At 31.3% G+C, this 17601-nt stretch overlaps 3 protein-coding genes and 1 non-coding gene across 4 annotated transcripts; 3 read left to right on the forward strand and 1 right to left on the reverse strand.

Moving 5' to 3' along the window:
* On the forward strand, positions 1-3779 carry XK-1 (xylulose kinase-1). The gene is made up of 9 exons (XM_047310085.2): positions 1-159; positions 258-472; positions 604-743; positions 868-1120; positions 1225-1357; positions 1984-2072; positions 2393-2670; positions 3161-3230; positions 3354-3779. The coding sequence occupies exons 1-9, from the start codon at positions 81-83 to the stop codon at positions 3558-3560; spliced, it is 1464 nt and encodes a 487-aa protein (XP_047166041.1). The 5' UTR covers positions 1-80; the 3' UTR covers positions 3561-3779.
* Positions 3780-12945: 9166 nt separating this feature from the next.
* Positions 12946-14390, forward strand: LOC124835017 (uncharacterized). Its single transcript, XM_047309870.2, has 4 exons — positions 12946-13499; positions 13653-13775; positions 13865-14006; positions 14238-14390. The coding sequence occupies exons 1-4, from the start codon at positions 12946-12948 to the stop codon at positions 14388-14390; spliced, it is 972 nt and encodes a 323-aa protein (XP_047165826.2).
* Positions 14391-15695: 1305 nt separating this feature from the next.
* Positions 15696-15767, reverse strand: TRNAP-CGG (transfer RNA proline (anticodon CGG)). Its single transcript has one exon. It is a non-coding gene; the product is annotated as a tRNA-Pro (tRNA).
* An 87-nt stretch (positions 15768-15854) lies between these two features.
* Positions 15855-17597, forward strand: LOC124835176 (RNA-binding CRS1 / YhbY (CRM) domain protein). Its single transcript, XM_047310074.2, has 3 exons — positions 15855-16384; positions 16798-17004; positions 17088-17597. Exons 1-3 carry the CDS (start codon positions 15896-15898, stop codon positions 17154-17156), a joined length of 765 nt encoding a protein of 254 aa, XP_047166030.1. The 5' UTR covers positions 15855-15895; the 3' UTR covers positions 17157-17597.
* The last annotated feature ends 4 nt before the right edge of the window (positions 17598-17601 follow it).

The following is a 17601-nucleotide window of genomic DNA, read 5'->3' on the forward strand; positions in this document are numbered from 1 at the left end:
GGCTCTGCCAATTGCCACCATGTTTTGTTCCTCAGCATCTTATCCATGGGGAATGGCAGAAGTTGTAACAAGATTTCAACATGGTTTGCGCTAGTTCACTAATCCACCCAGCAAGCACCGTTTTAGTATCTTTGCCATCAATCCAAAGGCAAAAACGTGGTATGTGAATGTGACCTTTCATCATGAGCATAGCAATTATGAACTGTTATTTATTTAATTCCTCCCATATTCATGATACTTTGAACCCATTCTCACAGGGAATGTGTTATGCAATAATAAGGTAAGAAAACAAAGAGTAGCATCAATGTCTGTTGGTAACCAGAAAAATCAGAATTCAGAAGTAGCAAGTGTAAGAGAAGGTGAAAGGCTCTATCTGGGGTTTGACTTTGGCACATCTGGTGCCAGGTTTACCATAATCGACAAAGATGGAGCAATTCGAGCTGAGGCAAAGAGAGAGTACCCCTTGTACTTGGTATCACTCTATTTTCCGTTTTAAGTTCCCTGCATATGATAAATTGAATTAGTTCTGTGTTTGTTTAACATATGAAATGAAGGTTTGTGCAATTGTTGATTCCGAGGTTTCTGTTTGTCTTGTCTAGAAAGAATGGAGAGTCACAGGATTGGGTACGCTCATGGAAGGAGACACTGTTTTCTTTGCTTGAAGATGTCCCACTTGACATTCGCAAACACGTTGTGGCTATTTCAATTGACGGGACTTCTGCCACTACTCTCATTGTTGATAGGTGGATGAGTATTGACCTGCACTTTTTGATTTTGTTTAATTCCTTTGTGTTGATTTGAATTGTATGTAAGATTGTGTATCTGAATTCTGAATTCTGAAGTAAGAATGCGAATCTGGTGTTGCAGTTACACAGGGGAACCGTTGTGGAGACCTTTTCTTTACAATGAGAGTTGTTCTGATGCATTACCAGTGGTGAAGTCTATTGCTCCTCCAAACCATACGGTTTGCACTGGATCGTCCACTCTGTGTAAACTTGTCTCTTGGTGGAATCATGTTGGTTCGGATAAAAAACCTGCTTTGTTGTTGCACCAAGCAGATTGGCTTTTGTGGCTTCTTCATGGAAAGCTTGGAGTTACAGATTATAATAATGCTCTCAAGGCATCATTTAATAACTCTATCACCATTCTGGGTTTTCACAGCTAGGAGATTTATGTCTATGCTGCAATATTAACCATCTTTTTTTTTTTTGTTTTGTTTTGCAGGTTGGCTATGATCCTGAAGTGGATTCGTATCCTTCGTGGTTAGTGTGTCAACCATATTATCATCTTTTACCTTCAGTTCTTGCTCCCGGAACTCCAATTGCTTGTTTAAAGGAGGAAGTTGGAAATAAATATGGTATGTTTTCTTTGTACATTGATTGCAAGTGCAATGAGAATCTGTACCTAAAATACCCTTTGTGGTAATATATTCCATTTAAAAGAGCCTTCTATAAACGAAATTAAACATATATGTTTAGGTTACAGTCTCCAGTTTTTAGTGGTAAAGCTTATTATTAATATGGCAATTGCTAACTTTAGGGACATCAGGTAGGGGGAGAAACAATGTTTTGTATTTGTTGAGAAATAGGGTTTGTCTGATACACAACATAAAAATTGATGAATACTTAGCCTTTTTCATCGATTGAACATTTAATAGTTGTATTGAATACTAGTTGAGTAGACTCTCTCACTTGTTTGTTACTAGGATCTATTAATAAGGTTCTTTATCTTTCCAATTTGTTATGTGCAACCTTATGTGGGTGTTGTTTTCTATTCAGATTAGTGCCTTCTTTAGAGTTGAGACAATGCTTTTCCATCTTGACCTCTAATAAACTTGCTATCCAAGTTGCACATTATTTTTGTATTTGTGTGCACTATTTGGTGTTGTGATATAATATAAGGACATCAGAATCTCTTTAAACATCCTGAATAAAACCTTACTTCTATAGAATTGAAAATCATGTGTACTTTACATCCTTTCAGGTTTTCAAAAGGACTGTGTTGTATGCACCGGAACCACCGACAGTATAGCTGCATTTCTTGCAGCTCGTGCTAGCCAACCTGGGAAAGCTGTAATCTTCTTTTTAACTAAACTTATCTTTTACTTTTGCTTATTAAGACTACTTCAGTTTTATAGGAAGCTGTATTTATGGATTGCTAATTAAACTGGAAACTTCGTAAGTTTCATGATTTTGTATTCAGTTTAGCATCCAAAAATAATGTTGAAGCTTATTAGCTTCAAGAATGGAATTTTTCTGTAGTAATATTTTGTCAACTATGATTTTTGCATATGTCTTTCTGCTAAACCATCTCTGACAGTTGCAGATCATGTTCCTTATCAATGCTACTATGACGTTTTTTATAACTTGGTTTCTCGTACTCTTCTTGGTAGGTTACTTCATTGGGTTCAACACTGGCTATTAAACTACTCAGCAATACAAGAATTGAAGATTCTCGGTTTGGGGTTTACAGCCATCGACTTGATGATAAATGGCTAGTTGGTGGTGCTTCAAACACTGGTGGAGCAATCCTTAGACAGCTTTTCACCGATAACCAATTAGAAAAACTGAGTGAACAGATCAATCCCTCACAACCTTCTCCTCTGGATTACTATCCCCTGCCCAAAGCAGGTGAAAGATTCCCGGTAGCAGATCCAAATTTGGCTCCAAGGTACTGAATCCTTTCTGCTTTATCATTGGATCACTCATTTTTTGGAATTCAATTCCCATTTCAATTTTGGCTTGTTTGGAATCTGTTTATAATATTCTGCCAAAAAGTCTCTTAACATGAACAAAACAAGTGCTGACCGAAAAAGAATCGTTAAAATAAGTTATCAATCGAAGGGAAAGTTTTGGGTGATTGTGCCAATTTTTAGAATGGAGAAATGACATCTCAAGTTCAATATACAAAGAATCAGCATTAATTAGATCTTAAAAGTCTGGTTCATTTTGGGTCTTGTGACAAAGCCAATTTTGGTTCTGCTAACTGTACCATTCAAAAGGCGAATTTTAACTCAACCACAAATCAGTCTTAACTTATAGCAGAAAGTATAGCTGATTTCAATTTTTTATTTTCTACTTTTAAGTGTTTACTGAAAACTTAATCTAAACAAGTCTGAAAGACTTTTCATTTTCATAACCAAGTTTGAATTCTTGGGCAGGCTTCATCCACGTCCTGAAAATGATGTTGAGTACCTGCATGGGATTTTAGAATCCATTGCGCGTATAGAGGTAAAACTGAAAATCTTCTGACTCAGTTGAAACACTGTCTTAGTTTCATACTTTTGTTGAAACATGTGGATCTTCACGCATCCACTAGAGCCAAATATGAAAGACTCTTGAATGGTATTTTAGGCAAAGGCATATGAGTTGCTAAAGGAGCTAGGAGCAACCCAGGTAGAGGAAATTTTCACTGCTGGTGGAGGAGCCAAAAATGAGAAGTGGATAAAGATTCGTGAGAGGGTGCTTGGTTTGCCTGTGAGTCGTGCAAATCAAACAGAAGCTGCATATGGAGCTGCATTATTGGCAAAAAAGGCTGATCAACAAAATATTCCTTCATAACATTATTGCACTCCACCTGTTTGATCATGGTAACCAGGAGTATTTCTCATGCAACTTGTTCTTATGAAAATGAAATTGAAATCCGAAGAATGTTTCAACATGGATACCACAGTGATGTTAATTTGTCTTCTTTGGATTAAGAATAATGAGATTTTGACATCTCTATTATTTCATATAACTATTATATAATGAAATATAATATTTTATTATTAAAAATATATGTTATTTATGCGTTGAACTGCATCATCAAACACTGTTTGAAAAGCCAGATAAACAAAAATAATAATTTATTGAAAATACAGAAAGTACTGCAAGTTATTGCGCCGATGAGAGAAAGGACAGTGTTGAATTCACTAATCTGAAATTTGTGGTACCTATAAGCACGTGGGTCCATGAAATGATTACGCCTTTCTAATCCATCTTCGACACCCCTTCTTCCCAGATCTTCATCATCATCAATGATCCAAGATTCACCTTTGCGTATACCAAATTTTTAGCCCCCAAAAAAAACAAAAAATAATATATATATATATATATATATATCATATGACATTACGTGATTAGTGAATTACATTTTGCGCTGATAATAAAATAAGATTATCTCTCAACAATACTCTTAAGTTGCAATTAGAACATTGTCAAGAAGGAGTCAAATTTCTTAAACACATCCTTAATTTATTATATAAGGTTTACAAGATGTCGAATTTGATCATCCTAAACTCAACCCATCCTTTGAGTGTCTTGTCATACCGAAGTGACTTACATGTGTTGAAAATCTACTAAGAGGATTCAAAATCATTAGACATCTCTTTATTTGCGTTTTAGCAACCAAGTATAACTTAAACTCCTATAATATATACGCGTAAAACATATCCCTTGTTTCAAGTTTTATTGTTTAAAAGACCATCATATCCATTGAACAACATGCTTCAAGAGGAGATAGAGTTGCTCAATCCTTCTATCGTTCAAGCTACAATCTCTAGCTTTAGCTACATAGTCAATTGCTTACAAGTTCAAGCGTTGTTGGAATAATGGTGTTGATGGTGAATAATATGGGAAGGCGGTTGTTGTTGATGATATTTATTAGTTTTTCAGAGAACCAAGTGCTAAGATTTGTTTGGGGAATAGTATGGGAAGGTATTTATCTAGATTTGGTAAAATTTGAAGGTGATTTAGATCGTATGACATGAATGTGATAAAACATATGGAGTTGTGCTTTACTTTATTCTGTGGGACATTTGGATTGTCAGGACAAGTTTTAGATGATAAAAAGATAAATGACATAAGATTAGTAAAAGCACATAAAAGAATAATAAAAAAAATAAAAAGTAAAAAGACAATGGACATAGAAAAAAATGACAATGAATAATAGAAAAAAATACAAGGAATTAGAAGTAACATAAAAAAATATTATCTTCTTAAATGCACGTAAGTTTAGAGATTGGTTAAGACTCTTGATATACTTTTTAAATGAATGCTTAAAAAAGACACAAGAAAAATATCATTTAAAAAACTCAAATAAGCAAGTAATACTTTTGTAGGATGTCAAAATAGACTGTGATTTGTGGTTAGTATGTAAAAATTGGCCAAAATAAGTCAAATGGGATTTGCTTGAGTCCCTAAGTTGCTCAAAATAGTGACAAAAGTGGTAGAATGCAATTTGGATTCATAAGTTGAAGTTTGGTAGATTTTAGAGTGGAGTATGGTTAGGAAACACTTTACATTGATGTTAGTGAGGTTTTGAAACACTTGTCCATGTGTAATTAAGTCTATAAAATAATTTAGGAGGATTTGAAGTTGGAAAAAATATTTGGAATTGGTAAATTTGGTGTAGGTTGAGTAATTCTGCAGATTTGGTACTGCAGATTATGCAGACTCACTAAGCGAGTAGAGTCGCTCAGCAAGTGATCGTGAATGTTAGCTCTCTGTTTGTTGGTTCGCACAGCGAGAAGGGTCGTTGAGCGAGATGTTTGGGTCTGGGAGCACTGTGATTTTATTCGATCAGCGCATTGGGGGTGGCTGAGCGAGCGAATTGAGGGTCTGGTTCATTGTCTGATGAGCTTCGCTTAGCTAGTGATGTCGCAGAGTGTGAGTTCAAGGTCTGGTACAATTGAGAATTTTATTCGCACAACGAGTTGAGTCGCTGAGCGAGTGAATTTAAGGTTGTGGTCACTGTTAGTGGATTTGCACAACGAGCTGGGTCGTTGTGCGAGTAAAGTCTGTGGTCGCTCAGCGAGTGTGTGCACTGAGCGATTGTCCGAGGTTATCGTGCATTATTCTCTCCTTTGTTCTTTATTGGTTGGAGTAATGAAATTGATTTATTTGTGGATAATGTATGAGTATTATATGAGTATGAAAGTAAGGTTTATGGTTTTAAAATGGTGTGGAAGAGAATTCCATGGAGGAATTTCTCAGTGGTGATTGTCAAGTTTGTAAGTATGAATATGAGAAGCTCAATCTTAGTGTTCATCCTGACATTCTAATGGTCACCTATTCTCAAGTAGAGAGGGGTGGGACATGTTGTGAGAATAGCAGGAGGTCCTAGCCTAGGGGCTTTTCCTTGGCCTAAGGTGAGTTATAACGGAATAACATTGTGTGGTAGCTTGGGGTGGGCCAGCTGTTTCACCACAACAAGTGCACGAACTGCCATAGCTACATATTCATACTAATCCGGATTGTCAAGTCAAGTGTTGGTTAAATGCAAGGTTACTCTGGTTTGATATGGTTGTGTTGATCTACTTGAAATTTTAATTGTAATTATATATTATTACTTGTTTTTCTTCTACCTAATTGTATGTTTTCTTGATTTTCTCTTTTTGCGATGATCATCCTGTGAGTGTGAGGAGAATGAGATTAGGTATCTTTAGAGCAAACTCTTGATAAAAGTGATGTTGTAGAGTAGATGTCTCCTGAGTAGTAATTGTAAATAGTTTTGTTATAACATTTTGTATATAGAATTTAAATTTTATAGTATATTTTAGATGACGGTAAAAATTTACTTTATAGAATGTTCAATATCTATTTTATTATATTCTTATTACGATGACTATGTTATATTTTGAAATATTACGTTAATACTATGTTTTCACAACAAAATTACTTAAATGACATGAAAACAACAATTTTTAATATAAAGAAAATTCATCACTTCACATCACCAAAACTCATTATTATACATTGAAATATACAACAAATACAATCATTATACATAATATATATATATATATATATATATATATATATATTATAATATTTTTCTCCATAAACTATCAATTTTAATACAAACAACATATCGCTTTAAAACTCCCTCGCATGAGAGAGAGATAGAATTAAAATACTGACAATGAATTTTCTATTAATTGAGTCTCTTATTCGACTCAAAATATTTGTTACAAAAAAATTTAGAGAAAAATAAAATGAAGAAAAAAATAGTATTTTTAAAATGTATTTTTTGTTTTAGATAATAAATTGAATATTTTTAAAGAGATTATTTTGCAGATATGACAATAATGTTGTGGTGGACAGTGACTCCTCAGTTCATGCATTAAATGTTTATGTAATGATTACCTTTCACTCTTTCTCCCTTTCGTCATTTCTTGGGCCAACCAATACTTTCCTACCCTATACTCTCGCCACCTTTTCCGTCTAGTTTTTATTTTTTTTTAAATCTATCAAATACTCTTTTATCATTAAAATCATTAAAAACTCTCCTCCAATATTTTTACACTTTATTATATATTATATATTTACATTAAAATTTAATAAAAAAGTCTTTAATCTAAGTTGTACTGAAAAAAATGAACTGAACAGATAACTCAAAACATTTGGTAATACTTTATACAGAGATTATTAATAAATAAAACTGAAAATCTTTTACTTTTTATTTAAATAATACTATTTTAATTTTTTTAACTAAAGTAGATCCTTGATGAATTATATATATATATATATATATATATATATATATATATATATATATATATATATATATATATATATATATATATATATATATATTACACACACACACACTTCACTATATCTTTTATAATATGCTATTTAAGTTTTTTCATCTAAATTAATTAAATATTGATTTTTCTTATTTTTAATGCAATTTTAAACAAGTTACCTTTGTATTTTTAAAATCTTCCATTTTAACCTATGTTTTTTCTCCGTTATTATAACTAGTTTTTCCTTCCATATTACTATAACTAAAAATTATATTATCTTTAAATTAATAAAATCGAAAGTTGATAAAAATTATGTTTATAAAAGATTGATAACTAAAAAGTAACAAAAGTATTCGATACAAGTATGATCTTTTAGATTTTAAGTAAAAGTGGCAAAGAGGATTACAATTTGGGAATTGACGGATTAACTTATCCTAAACACAGATTGCAAATTTTAATCTTATTTTAGCATTTTGGTATGGTTAGCCTAGTTTGTAAAGTTAGCAGGTTAAAGGAGGAACATGATAGATTGACATATTGAGATTTGTTAAATTAAAATAATAATAATAATAATAATTTAAAACATTAAATCTTTTATATTATATTATTTTAAAATGTAAATGTGTAATAGCCCTTTAACTTAAATCATTAACACGTTAATTATTAATAATAAAGTAATTAAAATATAAATATATGAAATATTTTAATTTATTTTTTTAAAATTATTAAGTAATAAATTAAGAAATTAAAAAATATTTGTGTGATTAAATATATTTTTTATATATATACACAGATAAAAAATTTAAAAATTGTAAAATTAAAAAAATTAATGTGTTGTTGGTGTTTTAGGTCATCATTTGACGGAACATGTTATAAATTTGATTCTGTTTTACTGTGATGGACTAATCCAATCCACTTTATTTTTAGCGGACTGGTCACAAATTGAGTTAAAACAAATTATTATTATAAACTAGTTTATTATTATAAACTAATTGTTATTTTATTTTATTTTCCAGAAATCTAGTTTATTATTATAAACTAATTGTTATTGATGTTGTTTGCAACTGATATGTATTAATGGATTCTTGATTAATTTATTAAGAATTGAAGAAATAGAAGAGATCTTATCTGATAAACCCAGATTAATCAATTTAATAATATTTTTATATCATAATTTATTTTTTAAAAGAAACAGCATACTTTTCAATTCCAATTCAATAAATTATGCAACATCTCATTTAACAATGTAATATTATAAAATAAAACTTTACATAATTAATAATTTAATAAAACTTTACATAACTAATAATTTATAAATAAATAAAGATATAGTATTTGTATTATTATAGTTATTCAAAATAACTATAGTAGCATATAACATGTTTTAAATTAACCTACTTTGAAGAACTAGAAACTAATCACATAATTACCACCATTTTTTAAAGATAAAAGTAAAACTTAGTTTAAACAATTATATATTTATACAGTTGAATCAACTTCTTTTTTTAGATAAGTCATACCTATCTTTTAATCTGCTTGTAACAATAAAGGTAATCATTAAAAAAAAACACACACAAACGCAAGAGAGGACAAATTAGTTTATGAAATAAATTATCAATTAAATTGATTTTATCATAAAATAGTGTATTTCAGTCATTTATAAAAAAAATCAAATATACAATTACAGACTTTTTAGAATCAATTATCCATATATAAGTATTGATGTATGATTCTCTGTGATTTGCATTCATGGTAACCTTTACTACTTTGTAGAGTCATTGTCCATGAATTTCATCCTAAAGATTAGTTCTTTCAATTGTCATAAGAACATTAAGGTAATTATTAATGACAATGCCGCTTTCACTACATAATTCATTTTACTTTACATGAGTCTTTGATGGATATTAGAGTATTGGGATAAATCTCTAGTATTGACTCCTTGTATCAATGCACACATTAAATGAATGACATCAAATAATTTTCCTACAAAATCTATGTAATTATGCTAAACTCACATTTTCATCCACAAACATGATTTCACATCAAATTCTAAATATCAAACAATAACTCATATTTTCATTCATCCACACTAAGTGATATCATGTTCATGATCAATTACAATCATAACATATTTTCATACATGTTCACATCCATTAACAAGTCCATTATCGTTAGAGTTCCATCAACAACTATATAAACAACCATATATCTTTTATTATTCAAATATCAAACCAAAACCACAAATAATAAACCTAAAATAAGACAAACATATAAGAGACTAGATTTTCTAACTATAGACTTTTAATACAAAATCTCATCGCTCAAAGTAACAATTCACGTGTCTTTGATTTAATATCAAAATTTCAACTTGTCCGTCTGTTAACAAAGCAAAAATTCTATTTTTCCAATATGTCATAAAACAAAAAATAGGGTGGCGCCAGTGGTGCCAGTGCCCCTAAAGACAATGGCCACAGTCTATGTGGTGCGTGATGTCATTAGTAAACTCAAACTTTGCATTTTGAGTTTGATTTGAATAATGTGACATTCTTTAAGCCAATTCTTAGTGTTTAAATTTGTTTAATGATTATAATTTTGTATTCCTTAGCTCAACCAATGTCATATTATCCAATTCAAATCTTACAAAGGTCTTCTTGATAATCAATAAATCAATTTTAAGTTTTTTACAAATACAATACACATTAACCATGATTCTAAACGGATTCACGAATAATTTAAGTGAAAATAAATTTCAACTAATTTAACCTAATTTAAGTGAAAACCAACCCTTCAAGCAAACTAAACATGCAATTTCACAAATACATCCCATCACCCATTTTAACAAGTCAACACGAAATTTTACAAAAAATTAGTTAAGTTGACTTATCTCACCTAAAAAATATAGCCTTAAACACATGGATTTCGGTTCATGTAAGCTCAAACTCAATATAAAAACAACGTAAAAACAAGTTGATTGAACCAAAAGAATCATTGATTGACAAAGAACAAAAACAAAATCTGTAGGAACACATACAACCTAATAAGGATCGCTTACAAAGTTAAAAATATATTGAACATTGAAGGAGAACAAAAATTTCAATTTATCCAAATGAAGATTTTGTTTAGTCATATTACAAGAGTTCTATGCAATGAACGCAATCTTAATTTTGATCACAAAGAAGATTAAATTTTGAGTGACTAGACATTTTAATTTTTTTTAAAAAACTTCCAAATATAGTTTATTTAAACAATTAAAATAACAAATATAAAATATAAATCTATTTATATTTTTTTTGGTTTTTTTTACCATTTCAGTAAAAATATACATGTTTTTTCATTTTAAAATTAAGTAATTGGGCCAGGAAAAAAAATATTGCATGAACAATAAAAAGTAAATTTAGATGTATTTGTAAGGTAACTGCTGGAAAGATAAGAACAAAATTTAGGTTGATTGTATTAAGAAAAAATATAGATAGGATCCAAAGGAAGAGTTTTTTAAGTTTGCTTTTTTTTTTTTGTTTTTTTTACATCACAAAAGAAGTGTGTTAGAGATTGTTCCAGGAAGTTGCTTATTGTAACTTTTTTATTGGATTATTCTGACATAACATTTTAAACATGTTGATGGTTTTTTGTTTTAGTGAATTATTTGATTTAATAAATAAATAAATAAATAAATAAATAAATTATTTGACCGTCTCTTCTATCTCTTATTTCCACTATACAATGTTTTTAATAATAAAATATTACATTTAACTAAAAAAATATAAACAAAATTCTATATTGAAATAATACTATTAGAGGTATTAAATTATAATATAAAAAATATACTCTTAAACTATTATGGTCCAATAAAAAAATATTTCCATATAAAAAACATTTCCTTAAAGGTAAAAAATACACAAAATTTTAAAGTATAGTTAAACAATTGTTCAAATAAAATATATTTGAAACACAATAACGTAAAAATTAATAAAATAAATAATTTCTTCAATTTGTTTGAAATAATTTATTTCAGAGATAAAATTAATATGAACTATTTAACTATAATGTGAAACTGTAAAGACTATATAACAAGTAACTGGAGGTCACAAGAAATGTTTAAGAAACTTTTATAACTAATCATTGTGAGATATGTTCCAAAAATAACACAAATACTCTCTTTTTTAATTTTTCTCTTGACATAGATGTTATTATAGATGGGATAAAAAAAATAAAATTTATCTTTTAATTTTTCTTATATTAATTTGTTTAAACAATTATATTCTTCAGCAGTATTTTGTCCATTTCTTTTTCATCTTCATCTAGAAAAGCCGATGAATTTTTAGACAGAGAACTTAACAAGTTTTTTATAACACAAATTATCTCCCTAACATGTTGGTAAAACATATATTGCATTCATCTATCAAGTTTTTTTTTTATCAATAATGTTTAATTTAACCAATTAAAAATTCCTTAATTATTATAAATTTTTTAGTTTTTTTCTAATCCTTGTGAATATCTTCTTATCCTTATATCAAAATTTTCCTGCATCCAAGTTCAGCAATATAATTACACACTTTTGAACTTTTTCTAACTGGTTAAAGCATCTAATTATTGTACCCAAAAAAAAATCTCATTCAAAATATGATTTTATTCCTTAAAGCCTATAAAAAAATGCAATTTTGTTAACAATAACTAATGAAGTTATTTTTAAATAATTTAAATTAATATTTCAGTACAGTTTTTTTAAACCTTAATTATACCATATAATTATGGTATAAATTTTTGTGTGGACAAATGTCTTAAAAAAATGGTTATATATTCACTTTGGAGTGAGTGTCTTAGTCTGTAGTCACACCTTATCAAAATATTATTAAGTAAATTAGGTTTTCAAATATAGAAATGAAAAATAAAAAAAAATGTGTTAACCTTACATTTTATATAAGAAATATAAAAATAAGTTATTCAGTCAGTCATTTAAACGTTTCTTCGTAATCTTTTTAATAGAATAATTACTTATGGACAATTTTTATAATTTAGATAAATTTATTTAAAATGCACAAAAGGACAGTTTTTGAGAAAATGCTACATAGAATGAATACAGCATGATTAAAATGTAGGTATTATCTGTGAAAATTTTCTATATAATAATATTAATTAATAATTGATAATTGTTATAAAAGAGACAAAATTTAGAAGGTACTACTGGAATATCTATAAAAGGAGGAGCAGTAATGTGATAAATGTTCAAGTCATTCCTTCCAACAGTCTTTTAGCTATTTCTTCTTCCTCTCATTGGAAAACCCATATAATCATCACACACAACCCATTTTTGCACTGCACCACTCTCCTTTTTCTCCCTCTTTCTTTCTTCTCCAGACCTTTCTCTATCATCAGACACTCTTCTCACCATGGTTTCTCTCAATCCAGACGCACCTGAATTTTTTCCCACTCATGCGATGAAGCTTCACAAAAAAGAACAACCTTTTACGTGTCCCAATTTCCCCACTTCCTTCTACTACGTTGTTTCTTCTTTCCCTTCTCGAGAACTTCACCCTTATGTTTACTACTCCACCACAATGCTTCCACCACCTTCTATAACCATCCCTTTGGCACCACAATCTGAACCATTCTGTATCCATGGAATGAAAAAGGGACCTAATCCAGTAAACCAGAAGAAGGATGAAGTGGTTGTAGACGAAGACCTAAAGCGTGGCTCAAAAGAGCTTGTGCAGAAGCAAGTGTTTAAATCTTACATAAGTCACAGAACAATGAATGGTCAAAGTTCTGAAGGTACGAGGATGAAGACTTACTTGCCGAGAAAGAAGGGAGAACAAAAGGGTCAACACAAAAGCTTTGACTTTTCAAGGAACGGAAATATTACGATGCACCCAGATGAACAGTACTGCTGGAGGGGTTATCCTAAGAAGAAACGGTGTTTTCGTCTGTTGCCTGTTAGGGTGGAGAAGAATGAAACCACTGTCATGATCAGAAATATTCCTAGCAAATACAAGTATGTGATTCTATAGTATAATATATAATAACTTTGCTTATTCCCTTTTGTGTCTGATTTTATTTTTTGAAAACTGTATCGGTCAACTTTCAAGGCCTGTGATGGGTTGTTGAAGTTATCATTTTTTGTAATTTGAGATTATTGTTCACGCAGCCGAGATATGCTGGTGGAGTTTCTGGATAGTCACTGCATGAAAGTGAATCTGAGAGACAAGGAGAAAGGCGAAGAGGCCTGTTCTTTAGCTTTTGATTTTGTTTATTTGCCAATTGATTTCAAGTAAGTTGGTCTATTCAATTTGTGTGTGTTTAGCTTTGTTTTCTTTTTTAGTGTGTAACATTGATTATAATTTTGTTCGTGTTTTGCAGAACTGGGATGAACAAGGGTTATGCTTTCGTGAACTTCACCAAAACCCAGGCAGCTTGGAAGTTTCTTTTGACAGCCTCCAACATGAAATGGGACTTGTTCCAGTCCCACAAGATACGTGAAGTGTTTTCTGCACGTTTGCAGGTATAGAGTTACATACACATAAAATCATAGAATAGACTTAATCATTATTCTTACTGTTTAAGCATTAATATTATTATATATGTCTCTTCATCTGTTCAAATGCTATTTTCATTAAAACTAATTTAAACCATTAGAGACTAAATTTACAATTGTATAATGCTACATATAGTTAGTTTAGTTCTTTATTAACATAAAAGACTTGTTTTTATATTCTGTTTTACTGCAATATAGGGGAAAGAGAGATTAGAGAAGCACTTTGAAACTATGAGCTTTCCGTGCGAGTCCGAGGATGTTCTGCCGGTGTGCTTTAACCCACCACGTGATGGTGTTATAAAAGGAAAACAAATAACATGTGGGAAACTGTTGAAGCGCGAACAAGTTTGAAGAGAGTGATGGCAAAGCTTTCTAAGTTGGTTGAAGATGGTTCAATGTTTCTATGTATTTGTTAATATGCATGCATGTTTTTATATCTGTTTAGTAGTTTAGGTTGTGTTGTGGTAATTGTAGTATTCATATGATGAAACATGATTTTGAAAGTTTCCACGAATGGGTTGGGTGGACCCTGGCCACTTGATCCCATGATATGAACAAGGTTGTGTGGTGGGGTCCACCCTTTCTGTCGTGAGGCTCAACACTGAATCAAGCCTTATGCTAATGAAGTTTTCTTTTGCAGTGTTTCCTCTGTTGGTATAAGGATCCTCCTTTTATCTGTTTGTGTATATATATATTTGGTAATGTATTTAGCTTGTATCCGACGAAAGCTGGAGCTGTTTTTTCGGCTGAGGGAATATTTTTTAATGCGTTGTGTCGTTTATGTTTCTATTTGTGGTAATGTCGCAGTTCGTTGCTGCGAAAGTTCAAATGCTTGATGTTAGTTTTTGTGATATCTGGCATGTCTGGGTTTTAGTCAGCGCCTGGAGATATGTATGAAGTCAAAGGGCACAACAAACGTTGTCTGGGGTCAGTGTTAGGTTCTGCATGGATCATTTGCTTTTGAGATTGTGCTTGCTGGGTCATAAGATTTTAACCCTTTTGAAGCAATTGGAGAATTAATGGGTCAGTCATAGTAGGTGTTTTGTGCTCTTTAAAAGATGGTTAAAAATGGTGAAGATTGGGGGGTTTAACTTTTTCTGAGTATGGACTTTTGGAAAGTAGAGCTTGTTTTGTTTGTCCTCAACAAATTTGGAACTATTTTTATTAATAATCACTTTGCTCTTGGAACTGGTATGCTTTTTGTGGCTCTTTAAAACCTTGGCTTTCAGAAAACGATGCTGTAGTTTCATGGAATTGGTGGTGAATGCAAGTAGTTTGGGAGTTGTGACTTTTATAATTGTAAAATGAATGTGACCTTTTTCAACTTAGACAAATTTCCGATTCAAAATATTTAGTTTATTAAATGTAGAAACGTTGGGAGTTGCTTCCTACGTAAATTTTGAATACAAGGTTGTTAAAATTTAAATGTAATAGTGTATTATGAAAAAGTACACTATTTTATTTTCTCTTTTTGCATCACCAAACAATTTGGATATAGAAGTAATTTTTTCTTAAGATAAATTATATGGAATGGTGTGCAATTTATAAAAAAATAGCAGTGCTGTGAAATTATGACTATATAGTATGAAGGCTAAATGACGAAAAATTTTAAAAAAATAACAGTGAAAAGTTCAATGGTGAGAAGTCTATAAATGGGGGGTGTTGCGAGAATCGAACTCGCGACCTCTCGCACCCGAAGCGAGAATCATACCACTAGACCAAACACCCTTCTGATGATAATGCTTTCTTCATTTATTAAATATATCTTGGTTTCTTCTGTGCCATCTTTTTAGGCCCAAGCCTCAGTGCTAAAGAGTCAGATACTATCTACTATCTCAGGATTCATCCGAACCAAAATGGCGGCAGTAGCAGCAATATCCTCTCATCTAATGTTTGTTCTTCGTTTACAGCCATTGCCATTATCACCCTCTTCTTCTTTCTTTTCTTTCCTCAAACCTCTTGTTTCGTCTCCTAATAGTATATCTACACCCTTTCCACGTCTCCAATTTCCACCGCTTCGAAAATCTCTCTGCTCCATTTCCTCTTCTGTTGTGGTTTCCGAAGACGGCGAGGAAACAGAGATTGGGGATGATGAATTGGATAGTGAAAGAGGCGATTTTGGAGATACCCAATTAGATTCAACGTCGTCGCCGTTGGTGAGAAAGAGGGAGGAGAGGCTGAAATTGGAGGTGCCGAGTCTCAGTGTGAAAGAAAGGAAAGAGCTTGCGTCTTATGCTCACAGTTTGGGGGATAAGCTCAAGACCCAGTTGGTCGGAAAATCTGGTGTTACGTCCAATGTTGCCACCTCTTTCATTGAGACCCTTGAAGCCAATGAACTTCTCAAGGTATCGATCAATTACGTCAGTTTCTCGGTTTGATTGTGGTTGTCCTTTTTGTTTTCATGAATTTTTCTGGTGCTTGGAAAAAGGAACCGTTGGTTGTATTTTTCTTGCTCTATGGCTGATTGTTGCTTGAAATATTTTCATAAAACTCAGTATTGCACTTAAATTAGTTGAAATTTCGTGTGGCTTGAGGCATTCATTTACGTTGCATACCTAGAAAACAAAATGCGATTTTCACTTATTTTTGGCTGGATTTAATCTCTACTAGTCACTAAATTAGGTTGCTGTAGACTGCAGGAACTGTTTTTTTATCCACATAATTGTTTCTACTACGGTGTCTTCATAGTGTTTCCTCTGTTGATTTGTAACTTGAAAATGAAAAAAACTTTTTTCAAAATCTTGGATGGTATTTACAGATTAAAATACATAGGAGCTGTCCAGGTGAGTTAGATGATGTGGTGAAGCAGTTGGAAGAAGCAACTGGTTCGGTGGCTGTTGGTCAAATTGGTCGAACTCTGATCATATATAGGCCCAGTGCAACCAAACTGAAAGAGGAAGAAAAGAAGAAACAAGTTCGTAACTTTATTCTGAAAAAGCAACTAAATTCAAGACTAGTTAACAAGGTAAGAGTTGTGCCGTTATGTTGTTTTGCATAAAGTATTGTGTTCAATTGCGACGTTTCCCTAATGTTCTTAAGAAACTACAGAGTAGGGTTCAAGTTCCCAAATTATCGCGGCCTGGTTCTTCATGGAAAGGAAGAAAAAGTAGGCCATAAACACATTCTACTTGTATTGAGGTTTGTCCTGGTTCTCCTGCCTGACCAAGCTTGAGGCTATTGCATGCATAAAAACCAAAGGTCATGGAATTGGATGTTTATTGGCAGAAGAAAATACAGTTAACGTTCATTTTAAATCAATGAACGCTTCAATACGAGAATAGAACGACTAGAGAGCATGACAATGCAGTGAGTTTGGTTAGGATTGAAGACCAAATCAATAGATTCTACGGCGATGAACTTATTGTATTTGCAATTATTATTAATCAAAACTCTTGCTGAACACACCGTTGTCAATAACTTAAAAACCTTGATTAAATACATTACATTTTAATAATCTTTTGTTGGTAACAAAGGACATCTTTTAATGAGATGAACAATTGTTGATTGGCAAGCTGCAATTAATGTGACTTTAACGTGGCTTTTGAATTCTTCTTCTGCTATG

The sequence above is a fragment of the Vigna umbellata genome, chromosome 3 (assembly GCF_029865625.1).
Source record: "Vigna umbellata cultivar VRB3 chromosome 3, Vumbellata_1.0, whole genome shotgun sequence".
Taxonomy (NCBI): Eukaryota; Viridiplantae; Streptophyta; class Magnoliopsida; order Fabales; family Fabaceae; genus Vigna; species Vigna umbellata.